This window comes from Eptatretus burgeri, chromosome 6 (assembly GCF_056783735.1).
Source record: "Eptatretus burgeri isolate ZD-2024b chromosome 6, Ebu_testis_v1, whole genome shotgun sequence".
Classification (NCBI taxonomy): Eukaryota; Metazoa; Chordata; class Myxini; order Myxiniformes; family Myxinidae; genus Eptatretus; species Eptatretus burgeri.
The window spans coordinates 87,081,906-87,100,231 of record NC_140966.1 but is presented as its reverse complement, the minus strand read 5'-3'; the positions used below and the strand labels follow the sequence as shown (position 1 = coordinate 87,100,231).

Sequence of the window (18,326 nt, the reverse complement as noted above, 5' to 3'; positions counted from 1 at the left end):
TCTCTTCCGAGGTGTTCGAAAACTTGTCACTTTGAATTGCCTTTCGCCGTCGAGCAGCATTCTTGGTTGTTTCCCAGTTGCTGGAATTGAAACACTTCAGGGCACGTTTCTTTTCTCCTCTTTCTTTGCAAATTATCAAACGGGAGCGTCATTTGTCATGATCTGTAAATAACAAAAAGGGACAGACACCAATGCATTATTTGCCATATTGTAACAAAAGACAGAGATGGTACGACTCCAGTAGGCAACTTTCAGGGTGAACTCAACATTTTCAAGCATTAGAGTTGGCATTGTAATATTTAACCATAAAAACATGGATATAGTAGACACCTTAGTTGTGATATTATCATGCAGTGTTTTTCAGATATTAATGAAAATGGGTTTTTCCGCAATGGCGTTGCTAACTGAGTGGATGAACTAAATATTTACATGGTAAACTATACATTTTCTAGCAATAATGCAGGTGTCAGTGTAATGATTGAAGCCTGGTGTTGGCTTCGTGGTTAGGGTGGCGGCTTGGGATCCTCGGGTCCTGAGTTCAAGCCCCATTGGCCACTGAATTAATACACCAGGAGGTTGACTCAGCCTGTCATCCTTCCGAGGTCGACAAAATGAGTGCCAGTGTACATGATGATGTACCGCTTAACAACGGAAACAATGCCATCGTGGTACTCGAGTAAATGTTGGCCAAGTTGTCGATTTCAGTTTCACTCGATCATCTTGCGACAACTTCGCCAAATAAATGTAGTGTGTTATCTTGGACTCGAATGTATGAGGACGAGGGGAAAAAAAGATAAACTAGAAGAGCACTAGGTAGAGTGCATACCTCCGCCACGCAATGCCTGATCCACGAGAACATATCGGGGTCCAATGAATTTTTCTTATATCATGCTATACAGGACTAGATCGTTTATGGCCCAATCTCTCAATGGTGAATAATCACTTGAATAATTAAATAATTCTCGTATCCAGATTCGGATTCGGATCTTCACCCAAATCAAACCAATTCGTCCTCGACACACACCCAACATGTCCACCAAGTTTCGTCCGAATCCGTACACAACTTTTTGAAATATCCTGCACACAAACAGACAGAAAGGTGTGAAAACATAACCTCCTTCCACCGTCGCTGGAGAAATTAAATAAATGAGGAGTCAGGAGGAGCTTCCTGCTAAGCTTATCTGTGGACCGTACCATTCTGTGGACCCTACCATTCAGTGGACCGTACCATTCTGTGGACCGTACCATTCTGTGGACCGTACCATTCTGTGGACCCTACCATTCTGTGGACCCTACCATTCTGTGGACCGTACCATTCTGTGGACCCTACCATTCTGTGGACCCTACCATTCTGTGGACCGTACCATTCAGTGGACCGTACCATTCTGTGGACCCTACCATTCTGTGGACTGTACCATTCAGTGGACCGTACCATTCTGTGGACCGTACCATTCTGTGGACCGTACCATTCTGTGGACCCTACCATTCTGTGGACCCTACCATTCTGTGGACCCTACCATTCTGTGGACCGTACCATTCTGTGGACCCTACCATTCTATGGACCCTACCATTCTGTGGACCGTACCATTCTATGGACCCTACCATTCTGTGGACCCTTCCATTCTGTGGACCCTTCCATTCTGCGTTTTGGGAAGGAGGGGGAGAGGGGTTGTGTATGTTTGTAGATCTTAAGGAATTTGGATGAAAAGTGGAATAAATATTAAATGATGAAATGTACGTTTTAATAATATTTTGAGTATAAACAACAATGTTCCATTGAACATTTAATTGGTTGTACTATCTTTTTGAATCCGACGATAGCAGACATTTTTGCAAACGCAACGAAGCATCTCTGAGTCGCTCGCTCCACTTGGCGAGCGGCTAGGTGAGCGGTTGATACGGAACGACTGGTTTGGAAGGTAATGGCGGCTTGCTTGTTAACGGAACACACCCCGATCACCCTGCTCGGTGGTTTGATGTGCTTGGAGCATCTGCGAAGACGTCAGGGTGGCTGGCTTGGAATCTTAGGGTCCTGAGTTCAAATCATCCCTGCCAGCCGTTGAATTAACATCAGGTGGGGTTGACAGGCCGTCATCGTTCTGAGGTCGACGAAATGAGAACCAGCGTCTGGTCGTGGAGGAATTGCATCAGCAGCACAGCCACGCCCTCAGCCGATGACGTCACCGGCATCCTTGTGCCGCACGTCAATGAGGAGGAGCATCCGCCGGCAACCATTGCACAAGCTTGATTGGCCGAATGACCTTCTCCGTCACAATTCCTTATAAGGGAACCGATGGTACAGTATATATATATATATATATATATATATATATATATATATATATATATATATATATATATATATATATATATATATATATATATATATATATATGTGTGTGTGTGTATTATCAGTCTCTTTTCCACGTGTGTCGTCATTGCCAATTGGAGGAAAAAGTGTCGTCAACGCTGAACAATCGTTCAGTTCATCTTCACCGCCGTTAACTGTCGAGTCATCGATGCACTGTTACTATAAGAGTCTGTAGAAGCGAAAATCGCCACCAAGTGGCCGTACCCGTCTCTACCACCCTATTACAGGTCCTCGGGAGGGAGGGGGCTTGAGGAGAGTACACGGCGGGAAATGGAGGGTGAAGAGAACGTCGCTGCCAGTCGAGACGAGCAAGATGTCGAGCGAGCGTCGTGTGGAGACGACGGCGATGCGCAGGGAGAAGGACGAGAGTGGTCCCGCATTCCGACCGAGTGTCTGTGTGGGCCCTGCGTACTTGGGGTCGACGAGGCGGGACGGGGCCCTGTCCTGGGTACGATCCTCGGGTCCTCGGGTCCTCTTCCACTCAAACCCCCATGATTTGAATTCGGTTTTCGTGACGCTCCATGACTGTCTCGGCTCCACGTGATTTGCTCAAAACTAATTGAAGCATTTTTCTGTGTGCGACTACGTGGTGAAACGGCGTGGATTAAACGGAGCGATTATCGTCTCGTGGTTGCCATGGAAACGTCCGACGGGAGGTCGCGTACAATTACCTTTTGGACCGTCTCGCCTCGGTTCGATTCCCGAACCAAGTACAAAATGCCCGATTGGTGTTTCCCCGTGTGGGTTTGATTTCCTATCTGACTGTAAGCGGCCGTCCTGGTGTTTCACATGTAGGCCGAGACGTCCCTCGAACGGCCACCACGCTGGTTGGCCCGTTATCACCGGCATCCTGAAACAAATTGCCAATTCCTGTCGGATTTCAGGCCTGGCATGGCCAGCCGGTTCCTGAAAGGTTTGGGTGAAAAACTTTTCGCTGGGGCCTGAGTGCCTGACCCCCGGGCCCCGGCAAGAACTGGGAACCATTGGAGCGCTGAAAGAATAACAATACAGAACTCTCTTGATTCGTTCCTTGGTCCCAAGTGCATTTTCTGAATCCTTTGCAGACTCTGTGACTTGAGACTGAGACATTCATTTGTAGACGGACACTATCGGCTTCACCTTTTACTGCCTGCTGTGCCTTGCAGGTCCCATGGTGTATGCCGCCTGTTTCTGCCCTCTCACGTGCAAGGATAACTTGGAGGAACTCAAAGTTGCAGGTGAAGTCCTGTGATGGTAAAAGTGTTTTTTTCTACTTCTTTTTTTTTTTCTTCTTTTTCTTTCTTTTTCCTCTTTTTTTTTTTTCTTCTTTTTCTTTCTACTTCAACCTCTCCCCTGCCACTCCCTGAACCTCCCACTGTATGTGCTAGTCCTTGATTAACCTCACCAGATATGGAACCTGCTGCACGTGTCTAAATCCCTCTATCACAAGCCTCGACTCGAGGGTGTTGTTACTGTATTCTTATTTAGCCCCCAATCGGGCACGTCAAAATAGGGGAGGAAGAGGAAATGGATCACTTGGAGGGGAGGGTATGGGAGTTGGGAGGGACAAAAGAGAGGAGGGATGAGAATGTATATGATGTTTATGTCATTGTGGGCGGGGGAGTGTGCAGAGAATTGCAATACGTATGGGGCTCCAAAGATGTTCAACATCTTTTTTTTTGATGAGCAATGAGGCCCGGCGTCGTCCATCAGCAATTGATGCCGATTGGACATCCTCCGGTTCTTCGTCATCGCCAGTACTCCAATTTAGCTCGTGAATGACTTGTGTTTTGAAGTACCGATGTACCAACCCTTTCAGCAATGGTCCGTTTCCAAATATAAATGAATTTGAAAAGTAATCCCTTTTTGGTACTTTCCTGTTTGCACTACAGACTCCAAGGTGTTGTCGGAGAAGCAGAGGGACGAGATTTTCCAGCGACTTCGTACTATGCCCTCCGTAGGATACCTCGTGCAAGCTCTGTCTCCCAATTACATCTCGAATTGCATGCAGCGAAGGTATTGCATCCCACTTTGGTGGTTCCTATTTGCATGTGGTGTGGTGTGGTGGCCTTTCGACCTACAAAACGGTGATAACAGATTTATGATTAGATGATGATATTTGTGCTCTGCTTGCATTTCTGAGATGGGTAGAAATGAATCTAATACGTGCCACCTCTCCACCTCCTTTCCCAAGACACAAGTACAACTTGAACGCTCTTTCCCACGATACAGCGATTGGCCTAATTCAGCGTGCACTGGATGGTGGTGTGAAGCTTGCAGAGGTTTGTGGAGTCAACCACCTGTCTGTTACAACATCGTTCTTGTACGCTCTGGCTCGCTTCATCATATCGCTGTGCTGTCTCACTCGGCGTTCTTTGGTCTTGCAATGTGTTTGTATCTTTGTTGGAATCGCATGTGATGATGATCCGTCACGTATTCACGAGATACAGCTTTGATACTTGTACAGCTTGGTGTCTGACAAATTATTTTTGCCTGATGCCTGGGGCTACGAGCGCTCTTCACTGCTAGGCTACTGGAACTGCTAGTCTTCACTGCTAGTCCATCAAATGAACACTAATTTTGTTTTGGTAGTGGTTGTACTTGTAAAAAAAGTTTAAAAACCCTCACGGTAAAATTAGCCTTTTAAAATGCTGAATGCATAAAAACGGTATCCGCTCCTACGGTGGCCTGTGAGGATCAGTGGCAGTTTATCAGCTCTTACTGGGGCCTATGAGAATGAATAGAGGTTTATTCGCTCCTACTGAGGTCTTTTTAAATAATAATAATAATAATCAACAAGATCTAAGGCTCACAGTGGTGTTGCCAAATGCACAACATGCACATCTCACACACATGGGCATACAGACGAAGACATGAGACACAACAAATGATTTTTAAATGAGATAAACAGTCACTGAGTTTGGGGGAAGTGCCGTCACTTTCTGGGGACACTCTCGGTACCAGCAACGTCACAACAATGGTGCTGCATTTCTCACCTCACTTTTTCATTTTAAATGCTGAACCTCGACCAAGGAAGCAGCACATACCATTTTAAGTCTTTGGTACGATTTGGCCGAGGTTTGAACTGCTGACCTCCCAGACTCGGTGCAAATCCATCCATTGGGACCATACTCTGTGCAGAGCGTTGGTGCTGCCTAAGCAGTCTCCTTGGCTATTGGGTACAATCCTGGACGGGTCGCCACTCCAACACAGTATACCAGCATGCTGGCACTCATTTTGCCGACCTCAGAAGGATGACAGGCAGAGTCAACCCCACATAGTATTAATTCAACAGCCGAGTGGGATTTGAACTCAGGATCCCTCGCCCACCACCCTAACCATTAAGCCAACACCAAGCATTCGGTGGAAATGCTCCAACCATTACACCACTTTGAGGACAAAAGGATGTGTATCCATTATTCCCGAGGCCTGTGCATATGAAAGTTGAATACGTGTTTTGTGAATAATTTTGATTCATAATTTTTAAACGAGGGAGTTGATAGAACACCTTATCATGCGCAGTCTTGAGAAACGAGGACCTTGTCCAGGTCTGCATGCTGCAAATTTGATTGGTCGTGGTGATGTAAAATGCTGTAATCTTTTGTCCGTGTACTGCTAAATGGAAGTGTTTGAAAGTGCATAAAGGCGATTTACGTTCTACAGTGTTCAAGTATGTAATTCAATTGAAATAAAATAAATATTTTAAAGGTCATAGAAAAAAAAAACTTTTCCCCAAAGTTCACGGCCATTGATGCAGCATCTTTTACACCACTTTATTGAACACATTACATTGGTTCTTCAAGCCTGTTGTATGTCCCATATGACATTGCTAAAAACAGTAACTTTCCTGTTTGGAATGATTTCAATTTTGTTTGACTGCCAGACAGGCAGACACACTAAGACAATTATCTCGCTCCTCTCAGCGCATGCGCGATCGGGTTGAATTCGGAGCCAAAGTACTGCCAACCTACAGGTTCGTTTTCTGATTCATGTTTTGATTCGTGTTCAAAATATAACACTCGATTGAAATTAAGTAGCTCCTCGATCATCAACTGAGGTTTGTAGACATACATACATACAGACAGACAGACACACAAAAGAGTGAACCAATTGCTTATAGTGGAGCGGTCGAGGCCAAAAAAGGGCCTTATTTAGGGAGTTACCCCTCCACACTTTAGAACAAGGCAAATTAGGTATTGTTGGATTCGTTAGGATGTCTACTTTATGAAAAACGATGTTTTGCAGTCAGATTCTAATTAAAACATGGCCATTTAACCCATAAAACGCATAAAAAAATTGAGCATTATGGAATATCTTAATAATTGTTATTTTGGCACTTACAAAGATTGAAAACTTGGTAACATCACATTAATTCCTTTCTGCCAAGTACACTCTCACAATATTTGGGGTTAATGAATTAGGGGTTAACCCACCTCAGCTGGCCCAAAATAGCCCACAATTGGGAAGTTTTAACACACTATTTACACCATCTCCGACTTCATCTCCATTTGCCACCTCACTTATCTCCATTCGATTCTCACATTCTCTACCACAGGAGCAAATGTCAATGCACTCAAGTCCAGCAATGACACACTGGCATTTCTGTCCGCGACAACCTTTGTCAGTGCAGTACAAATGAGTTAGGTCTCTAACCTCTGCTGGTACCGATTCATTCTGGTACACTGTTGGACGCACTTCATCCTTTGCATTCACATGCCAACCATGGCCAACTGCGTTCATGTTCTCAGGTTTTGCAACGTGACTCTGACACCACACTGCTACTTGGTATTGGGCCCGCAATACATGTTGTACGAAGGCATCATCTGTTGGTGGCAGTATCGATGCGGGCTTATCAGTGGTGGTGGCGAGTACGAAACGAAGCTCATTCAGTGAACTGAGATTTTTAGTTTTTTTTACCATGCATGAGAAGGACAAATCGCCTTGCGGTATCTAGGAAAGTAGGCACATCCTGGAATCCTTCCAGGCCCTGTAAGGCATCTGAATTTTTGGTGAGAGCTGAATATGCCGTTCGCTTTCCAAGTCTGTATAGAGCACTTGTCGTGTCACATCCTGACAGAGCATGCATGGCTGGTAAGGACTTGCATGCTGCTTTGCCGACTTTGGTTCTGATATGGTGAACAGGTATGAATCGTTCCTTTGAGACGAATTTCCCTGAGTGCCCAGCATGCATATATACTTCATTGGCCAGTGCTCCCCTGCTCCAGTAATACACCAACAAGACCAGGACATCCGTGTCGTCACACCGAATGATTATCCTTGGATGGTCTCTCGATAACATGATCGCATGCAATACTAGACGAGTGTCCACCTCCTCTTGTGTGCTGTACAACCCCTCAAGACTGGACACACCCACTTCATTCAGAACTTTGACCACTTCTCCATCTTCAAATCCACCTGCCAGTACTACCGATTTATCTGCAGGCAGGAGATCTTGTCCATTGTCGCAGATGTACTGACAGATGAATGAAGCGAGACTAGCCTTGTTGGTACTGGTTTTGAGGAAGTTCCTGTAGTTCGGGACGTCCCTGTTCCCTTGTATCTGGTAGTGGAATCCGGAATCCGTCATTCCTCGTCTGTGTCGTTCAGTCGACTTAATTGAATGTTCTCTGTCATACCGGTCAAAGACCAACGTCAATGGAAGGATCCATGTCACTGTTCTTCAGAAGATGCACAGTTCGGTTCAGAACCACCTTTCCAAGATCATTGAAAGTCTTGAAATGATTCTCGTTCAGGGCCTGACACATTGCCATGCCATCAATGAGGTATGCAGCAGACTGCGATGACGTCGGGGAATTCTGACTAGGAAGGACAAGAATTTCATCCGTATTTGCTTCCAGCTTTTTGGCAAGATCTGCTTTGTTGGTTTTCCTCATCAAACCATCGTCGTGGAACATTGAAGGCAGAACAGCTGCCAGTTCGTAGGAGAGGACCTTGCGCATATCCACGTCACGGTTCTTTGACACTGCAAGCAGTCTTCTGAAGAGTACCTCCGTATCGATCATTATCTTCCTATCCTTATCACTGAAAAGACACTTCCTCATAACAGAAAACGTTTTGACTACTGTCTTGGGGATTGGATCCCAGAAATTCTTCTTCTTTTCGTCCCCAAGCCTTTCTTTCGTGAACTGATTGAACATTTCCCGACCCTTTTGTGGCACTCCATTCATAGACTCTTCGACTTCTTCTGATGCCACCTGACCACTAGTTATATTAACTAGGGAGGTTGCCACACTTTCCAGGTCAAATGGATCTTGGCATTGTTCCTTGATGTATTCCTTGATGACTTTAACATCATTCTGGTCCTTGGTCACTCGAGCACGTCCAAGTTCTTCATGTGTATTCTTGGACTTGGTAGGTGTACACATTTCTTTGAATCGTTCTGCGTATTCCCCGGTTATGTGGCGGGTCAGCAGCCAGCGAACTAAGGCTCCTTTCCCCAGTGTGTAGCCGATGACACCACCTTGGCTTTTAGCCTCGCGATTGATACTCTGATCGAGAGCCTGATCCGTAGAAACGCATTTGAAAGTCCTTTCTGAGCGTTTCACAACGAAACCACCTTCCGACATGTGCTGAAACATTCGTGGAGCTGACACCTCCAAGTGACGCATTTCCGCAACATAGACTGGGGTGTATCGTGCATAGTTGCTGCGGCCTGCCAGGAAGAAGTACAGTATGACTTCAAGGACGGCGGTAAGGTGCATTTCAAAAACAGCCTCACGGTCTGCCCGAAGTAACTTCAAGAGGGTGTCACCAGCATCCAGAAAGCCAATCCAGTAACGCAATGTTGCTGATTGTTCTCTTCCTGTGTCTTTGAACTTCTTCATTGTACTGAGAAGAGAGGATGACAAGCGCATTTCAATCTGCTGACACACAGCAGTGCAGGCTTCTGGGGATTGCATTTTGAAGGTATTCTCTCGATCTGCAATGAAGTGTGTGGTCTCATCATCCAACCAGGGCAACTTGTTTTTCATTGCAAAGGTTTCGGCAGCTGATAGAAACAAGTGAAACAGTGCTTCGTGTACCAGTCTGATTCCTCTTAGACCTCTGGCATACTGCTTCCCTTGCAACATCAAACTCACGGATGCATCAGCATACACTTCAGGTACTGTCAGCATGTTGTGGAGACCACCATCACTAAACAGCTTCCCTATACTAGCTATGAAAGCTATAGTGAGAAGCATCCCACCAAGCCTCATCGTCACTCGACCAGCCAAGGGATCTGGCTCAGTCCAGAGAATCTGTTCAGCCTTGCTATATATTGCCACGTCAGCAGTGACCAGAACATGTTCTTGTCCCAATGCAGTTGCAATTTCAACCAATTTGAGCAAAGTCGTGTCGATCGTAGAGAAGTCAGAGGGTGGCACATTAATGAATGGTAGATACCATATTTGAGTCGGTGGAATTTCTCTCTCGCTAACTAGAGAATTTAATCCACCCCAAGCCGGAACATGTGAGGTATCAGGGGCACTTGCACGGGCCATTTCCCAAATCAAGTCTTTTCGTACCACATCACTCGCATACTTATCCAGTTCTTTGACTTCCCATTTCAGACATGGTTCTGGTTTAGTATGGGGTTTGTTGTAGCGTTTGATTTCATCCTCATCACAGCTCTGCGCATCCAGGGTTTTTAGGTTTGATCTTGGAATGCAAGGTGTTTCTTCTGGCCTTGGGGACCTTTGATACAACACCACAGCCATTGAATGTGTAGTGTTCTTTCCGTCTATTGTCTGTTCATTTTGATCGAAATTGTCAATTGTGGCATCAACAGTGGTCTTGATAACATTCGCAGGATCATAGACAGAAATGTCACGTGGTATATGAATGTCAGACTTGGTTGACAGCTGGTCCAAAGCAATGGCAGTGAGGAATCTACGCACTTCATCATAAGGTATGCTGTGTCCAAGAGAGGACAGGTCATCTCTCAGTTCTCGACTACCATGGTCGTGGTGCAGCTTGACACCTAAACCAAATGTTATTGGGGTATGGATTTTACAAACTAGAGAAATCATGTTGTGACATATTGCAAGAACTCTCATTTCAATGTTTCCCATGTCAGTCTCAGATTCATAGCTTGTCGCGCTGTCAAAGTCTTTCTTTGAACTACACAATGCAATGAAATCATACAAATGATTCGGAACAAAGTCCTTGCACTTTTTTGGCTCCATATTCCCACTAGAATCATAACAATCAGATTGAAATGTAATGTCACCGATACATTTCCTGATGATACCAGCTGCCTTATGCAAGACAACAGTGTCCTCTTCTGAATTGACATCATCAGAGGATTCGAGTTCACATTCACCAATTTCATTTACATGCAGTTGTAGCCTCGCAACGTGTTTCAAGGCCTCGGCAACTGTGATATCCCCTGAGCATACAAGATCAGACTTCCCAGGCTGGACGATGAATGAAATCCTGTCTCCGAAATGCTTCTGTAATTTTTCTTTCAATCTCCACGTAGTACAAGACTCGTTGGTTTTAGAGTTGACCTCTGCTGATATAGCGACCAATCGTTCATTCAGGACAGACACGGTTGTGATAGAGATGGTTTTGGACAGGACAGTCTCTTCAATCTCCTTACACAAACTTTTGAAGGCACACGCATTGTCAGATTTATCAACCTTAGCCCGAGCACTAGCAGCTTTAATATTGTTAAGCGAGATGTAATGCGAATAGCAAGAGCGATGATATTTTGCATCCATTGCAAACAAGTCAGTGTTTGACAGCATTCGCATTTGAATCTCATTGTCGTTTCTCTGAATGGCTGCATCAAGCACTCTTTGCCGAGTGGTGGCCCCCGTCCCAGTTGAGACGTTCGACAATTTCTCCTTCCAGCTATGTGATTTCCCACATATGAAATAGCCTGATCGAATGTCAAATTGCGACGTGTCATATCGCCGGAGACGAGACAGTCCAACCGTAGGCCCACTATAGTCTAGGCAATATGTGACTAAACGGAGAACAAATTGCAACAGTTTCACAATGAAGTTTTTTTTTTTTTTGGTACATATACATATTATGAAAGACATACTAAAAGTATAGGTGAATATATTTAGTGGAACAATATTTGGCAGCCATTTTAAAAATGGCTGCCGTCAAAAATTTCAATTTTTTTTTTTATATCCTTATATTTGCTTTTGTAGGTCATTAAAAGGCCATATAGGATTAATTTTGCACTGCAGCCTATGAACTTGGGTTATTATCTTATAGTTAGAATAATAAAATTTCATATTTGATATTCCCTTCATCAGCATAAATCCAATATGGCAGCCAATTTTTGCCATTTTTCATAATTTTGCAACCAAATCATTTATAATGGTGCTTTTATCTCTACTTCTAGGGTTTCATGGAAGGTGAATACATCTAGATCAAAATTAACCCATTTCAGAACTTCCTTACAGTACAGTTGGCCCATTCAAGGGTGGCTGAAGTACGGCAGTACTCGCGAGCGAAATCCAGCTTTTTGGACGACCGCTTTGAAGATATGTGAAAAATTGTGGTAAAGCACCAAATTTGCCACAAATGAGCTTGAGGAATTGCTTAGTGATTATTGATATAGTACCAAGCATGATTATTTTTTTTCCTAGAAACCCTGAAGTGCGAAAATCCAAAATGGCCGCCACGCAGAAAAATTATATATTGTCATAACTTTGTAAATATTTGTCGCAACAACATAAATGAGGTGTCCTTCTGTATGTTTTCAGACCTAAGGAATCTCATGAGACCAATGTTTACTTCATAAAATATATGTAAAGCCAGATTATATATATATATATATATATATATATATATATATATATATATATATATATATATATATATATATATATATATATATATATATATATATATATATATATATATATATATATATATATATATATATATATATATACTGTATATGTTATATCAAACATTTTATCACACCTGTTGTATATTTTAAACTATACAGTGCAGTGTCAAGTTGAACCTAGAAAAACAAATGCAAAAAGCTTCCCAATAAGACTTTTTTTGTTCATATACATGTTGTGAAAACGTACTTTAAGAAGTATCGGTAAATATATTTCATGGAACACTGATTGCTATCCACTTAAGTATGTGTGCCGTTTGATCAGATTTATGACTAAAAACTGCTATACTATGATAAGTAAGGTCAAAACAAATAACGCCACACGCTGTGGTAATGTTTACTACACATAAACTCCTTTTCTGATGTTGATGTTCTGGGAAAAGGGTGGTAGTGCAACCGAACATGTGGTGTAGGCATAGGAAGATGGTTTACCTTTGACAGTCTCACAATAATCTATTCTTCCTCCTCAGAGTCAGTGTCCGTGGCTGAGTGCGTAATATTGGCGCATTACACCTCTACATTCGCCACATGCCATAGAACAGTCCAGTCCATTTTTGCGGCATGTACATCGCATTGTGTTGCAGCCTGACTTGCAGTTGCACCTCATTATTTCGAGGAGATCTTGGGGAGCAGGCATCATGTCGGTGAGCATAGGCATCATTTGCCCATTGTTGACTTTCCAGCCCCACTGTTCAGCAGGTAAATGACTTGTATCATCGGTCCATTCTTGTACTTGGTGATAAACCCGCAGACTGTGATATTTGATGGACCCTGATGTAGGTGGCAAGGATTGAGGCTGTACCATCTCTTTTCGAGAAATGGTTTTGTCATAGAATTTGCGGAGTCTCAGATCATTGAGAGGTTCTCCTTGGCGTCCTTTGTACAGCGAGACCATTGCGTGTTCTCCTGCCACTACAATTTCTTCTTTTTTTGGCATCTTTTTCATGAAGACAGATGCTTGTTTTGCAAAGTATGAGCCTTTCTTGATTTATAGTAATGGCACCTTTTTTCCAACGCCGAACACTCGAGACATTGTGTCGCAACCAGCGATGGCATGTACAAAAGGTAGATAGTCACATACAACATCACCTAGCAATGATCTTGTTTCTCTGATATTCCAGCATCGTTGAACTTTTTGTGAGTGTGTCTTCTGCTCTGGCCTAAAGAAGATATTGTGTGATGTGTTGATTGCATGATGACACAAAAGTACCAACAGATCTGTGTCATCGCCAATTAGTACCGTGTCCATTCTTGCAGATGATGCGATAGCTGTTTTGACAATGAGGAGGTCGGCGTCCCCTCTTGCATGGAATACATCACACCCTTCTTCTTGGAGCCTCTGAGACAGCATGTTAATGAATCGCTGCTTGTTCTTCTTGTTACAGAGGAACTCTTCTTTTGTACTCTGGAGTGCCATTGTGCTTGAGAAGTGTACTTCTGCTCTTACACATCCACCATTCCTCTTTAAATGTGTGCAATCTTTGGGGCTTGGTCCATCCAAATATCCATCAAATACTATTATGGCCTTGCCATATTTGTGTTTGACGTAACTTGTGTACTGCTTGCAGATACTGTCCCATGGAGCTGCTTTTGACCATCGTATCCCGTTAAGCAAAGCACCTCCATCTAGAACATATTGCTCATCAGTTGTCGGACCAGATGCAGCTGCAATCTCTGATGTCCACAATGCATCTGCAAGGTTAGCTTTGTTGGCTAGCCTCATGAAACCATTTGATTCAAATAGAGCAGGTGGATACGTGCATAGTTCGAAACTGAAGATCTTTGACAAGTTGTCACACCTGGAACCAGCAGCGACCAAACGCTGGAAGAGAAGTTGGCTGTCGACGAGAACTTCATCGTCTCGTTTCTTGGCAGTTAGTTTGACATCCATTGTGATGGCCTGGTCCTTTTTTTTGAGGGAATGACTTGCCACTGCGTGTCCTTCCATAAATTTTCTGATTGCCTGGCCTACCATCTTGGCATCACATGCATCGACAGCTGATCCAGCGAGAACACCAGTTGCAATGTTACGCAGTGGGGATTCCGAGCTAAATGGGTTTCTTTGAGACAGATACTGCAAAATAGCTTGACAGTCATGCCTATCTCTTTTCATCCTTGCTGATGTAGCATCCTTTTGCTGTTCACTTGTTGTATACTGAATGTTGGTGAACTCTTGCATAGCAATGTTCACCGCTGCACATATGGGAGTCGAGAGTACCCATATAACGTGCTGGGCCTCAGTCAAACCTCTTCCTCTTGTCAGGCCTCCAGTTGTCTTTATGCTGCGCATCAGACATTGCTCGATGATCAAATCAGTTAAAAAAACCAGCCAAGACCTCTCTGAACATCGGATAACATGTAGTCCTAAGAAATGTCTGTAGACTTCGGGATGTTGTTCAGACAATCTACTCATCTTTTGTAGATACAGGTGTATTGATTTCAGGTGCAGGTTCTGTCCTGATGCTGCAAAATATGGCAGCATGTCATATAGGCTTTGCAGGTGTAGGGCCCAATTCCCTGTTCTCTCCCCTGTGAGGAAGCCTCGTAGCAGCTTAATCATATCAAGATACTGGAGCCAAAGCTTTGATGTCCTCAGAGATTGAAGATTTTCCTTTTTGCTAGCCATGGTATCCTCAAACCTGACCAGTACTTCGTCTGTTTCAACTTCATAAGCTGGTATGGATCCCGTGAGCAAATGTTTCATCAGCTCGGTTAACATGGACATCTCGTCTTGCTCTGACTGCTCCTCCCTGCTGATTCCCGCTGAATTGCTGTCACAGGGTTGGTCACCAACTGACATGGTGTCTCTGGATGTAGATGGCTCCTGTGTTGATTCGTCTGTGGGGATGTAAAGGCTGAGTGCTTGAGCTATCAGAAGTGCATTGAGACCAGCGTCTACCAGGAGATGCCCCCTCACAGCTCGAGATACTGCTTTGCCAGAGAGTATATGTCCTACTGCATTCTCAGCATTGATTACCTGAAGAACTTCACGCAGCCCAGGCCCTCCCATTAAATGACCAATACAACCCAAGAAGCTCATTTCAATGTGGAAACCTCCAAGACGAACTACCACAGAGTTTAGTGGACTTGTTTCGGGCTCACTTTCCACAATCACGTTCGCTTTCCACCACAGAGGCTGGTCAAATGTTATTATTGGGGTGGAGTTATACCTAGCTGCCTGCAAACAGACAAACTTGAGGGTTGAATATATGCAAGACAAATCATTTGGATCAATGTCTATCATGGGCAGGAACATGATGGATGATTCTCCAGGGTGTTCACCTTTGTACACCATCTCCATCAATCTGGACCACAAAGGTGTTGCAGTCTTCAGCATCAGTGATGCTTCCCACAGTAGATCAAGCTTTGCATACGGTTTCTCCAAGTCTGGATTTGTAAGGTGTTTGTAGTGCATTGATTCCATATTTCTGTTGTAGGTAAAGTGCTCTATGTTGATACCACCAACAGCTTTGATGTCTTCGTTGGTTACATTGATCCTTCTGACTGGTTTGGTGGTGGTCGTTTTTCGTGTAATTCCTGCAATAATGCCCATGCCATGGAATGTGTTTTTACCGTCAATGGTTCTGATGTTGTGATCAACATTATCTGCTGCATACTGAAGGAAATGCTCCGGAGTGCAGTTTTGTATATCTGTTCCCTGCATCATTGCTGCACTCCTTTCACACTTCTTTACTTCGGAATAGGAAAGGCAAAATCCATGTCGATGGAGCGTATCAATCAAAAATTTGGACTGGAAATGATGATTCAACTGGACGCCGAGACCAACCTGAAGGGGTACTAATAGCAGACGTGGACGCGTGGCTTGCATTATAGCCTGCCCGATTGATGCCAGCTTGGGTTCATTGTGCTGCCCAACGAACAATGTGCTGAGAAAAGTTTGTAAAGACTTAGGAAGGTAATCCATCCCCTCCTCGGCAGATGATATTTCGCTATAAGTAGGATAGGTATCATTGGACTACTTCACATCCTTGATATCGTGTTTAATTAGCTTTGCTGCGGTCTCAATGATGTGGATTGTTTCATCCAACACACGGTGTTTCTGTTGGTAATGGAAGTCCTGTAGGATCCGTGCAGCAGTGCTTACAAATGTGACTACATTGGGTTTTCCATTTATCTCTGTGAAGACAATCTTATCACCAAAGTGTTGCTTTATCTTGCTTTTCATGTATTTGGAGCTGTATGGGTCGCATTCGCATTCTTCTGGTTCTGTGTATTCTTTCATTTTCTCAACCAGGTCGTTGACAGTTATCTGTTCATCATCGATTTGCTCCAAATAGTCAGCTACTTTCAGAAAAACTTCATTTCTGATCACATCCTTGGGTCGACCGCTCATTCGAGTGTATTTCGATGCTCGTGGACCATACTTTGGCACAAAGATTTGAGGAACGTGTTTTCCTGTTCTAAAGTTGACACTGCACAGTTGGTGATAGACTGCATCTGCTGCTGGTAAGTCTATTGCATACAGCATACGGGCACGAACCGTATCCACCCAGTCATTAGTGAAGCTGTCACATGCTGTAAGAACTTTGGCCGAAAAATCCATCGACCTGACTGGAATGAGCTTCCATTCTTGTTTGCGACCATCATATGGATCCGAACAACCGCAAAATAAACAGTCAGTCTTGTCGTCGAAGGGTGTCTCAGTTGATCTAAGGTCAAATTTTGGATCATCTTTACGAGGTAGACTGCCAGCTTGTTTTCTTTTGTATGCACTGATCACATGGGGGTTCATATATTCTCTTCTGCATTTAATGTGGACAATGTCTCCAGGGTTTACTGTAATGTCACTTTGATGACTTTTGCTTGCTCTGAGAATACTTTAACACCCTTTTGCTCCCAATGTCACAATGGGCTTTTCATCTGTCACTGACTCCTTGCAAAATACACATGTGCTCGCCATCCTGCAATACAAGTAAGCATAGCATAATATTATGCATATTGTGCAAGTAGATCTTAAGATTTAGGATCTTAACAGCTCTTAATTATAACAACAGTAAAATGCTGAAAATACAAAATAGTACCTTAAGTATTCTTAACTATTACCCGCTTTGCTCCACGTGGTTGGATCAGACTTCAGCACTCCATGAATTCAGTAGTCTTCTTGCACTCATTATTAAGTAAATAATAAGTGAAGTAAAAAAAAATGTGAGATGGTTGTTGGACGTTGGTTTACATAAATTTTATCAAGTAAACAATGGTTCCATGAGGTTCCTTATGTCTGAAAACATACAGGACACCTCATTTATGTTGTTGCGACAAATATTTACAAAGTTATAACAATAATTGATCTGCGTGGCGTCCATTTTGGATTTTCACACGCTTGTTACTATATCAAAATTCACTAAGCCTCTTCTCAAACTGTGCTAATTTGTGGCTAATTTGGTGTTTTACTACAATTTTTCACATATCTTCACAGCGGTCGTCCAAAAAGCTGGTTTTCACTCGCGATTACTGCCATACTTCAGCGCCCCCTAAATGGGCCAACTGTACAGAAAGGAAGGTCTGAAATGGATTAATATTGATCTAAATATATTCTCCTTCCATGAATACCTAGAAATAGAGATAAAAGCAAGATTATATATGATTTGGTTGCAAAATTATGAGCAAAATCATGAAAATTGGAAAAAAATGGTGGCCATATTGGATTTATGCTAATGAAGGGAAGATCAAATATGAAATATTATTATGCTAACTATAAGATAATAACCCAAGTTCATAGGCTGCAGTACAAATTTAATCATATATGGCCATTTAATGATCTAAAATAGCAAATATAAGAATATAAAAAATATTGAAATTTTCAACGGTGGCTATTTTTAAAATGGCTGCCACATATTGTTCCACCAAATTTATTCACCTATACTTTTGGTATGTCTTTCACAACATGTATATGTACCAAAAAAACTTTATTGCGAAACTGTTGCAATTTGTTCTAGGTTGACCCCCTATATCACTCAGATTGCCTGGACTACTACCTGTTGCACCATCGTCAGTGACACCGTCAGCACATGTACCAGTGTTTCTTTCGGCTATATGGATATTCCTCTTGTTCGTATAATTTGCTCTGCACTTTTGGTGGAATTT

The 18,326-nt window shown here is 43.3% G+C and overlaps 1 protein-coding gene across 6 annotated transcripts in view; it reads left to right on the top strand.

Annotated features, from left to right (window-relative positions):
- The first annotated feature begins 2,223 nt into the window (after nt 1–2,223).
- Nucleotides 2,224–18,326, top strand: part of RNASEH2A (ribonuclease H2 subunit A) — a 66,640-nt gene continuing 50,537 nt past the window's right edge. For 3 of the 6 annotated variants that reach the window (XM_085886077.1, XM_085886078.1, XM_085886079.1), the window contains exons 1-4: nt 2,430–2,819; nt 3,517–3,588; nt 4,243–4,366; nt 4,545–4,632. In XM_085886077.1, coding sequence (XP_085742203.1) covers nt 2,642–2,819; nt 3,517–3,588; nt 4,243–4,366; nt 4,545–4,632 — 462 coding nt within the window. In that variant the 5' untranslated portion in view covers nt 2,430–2,641. Of the gene's footprint in view, nt 2,297–2,427; nt 2,820–3,516; nt 3,589–4,242; nt 4,367–4,544; nt 4,633–18,326 lie in introns of those variants that run through there. The other 3 variants (XM_085886076.1, XM_085886081.1, XM_085886080.1) reach the window with 2 other exon arrangements.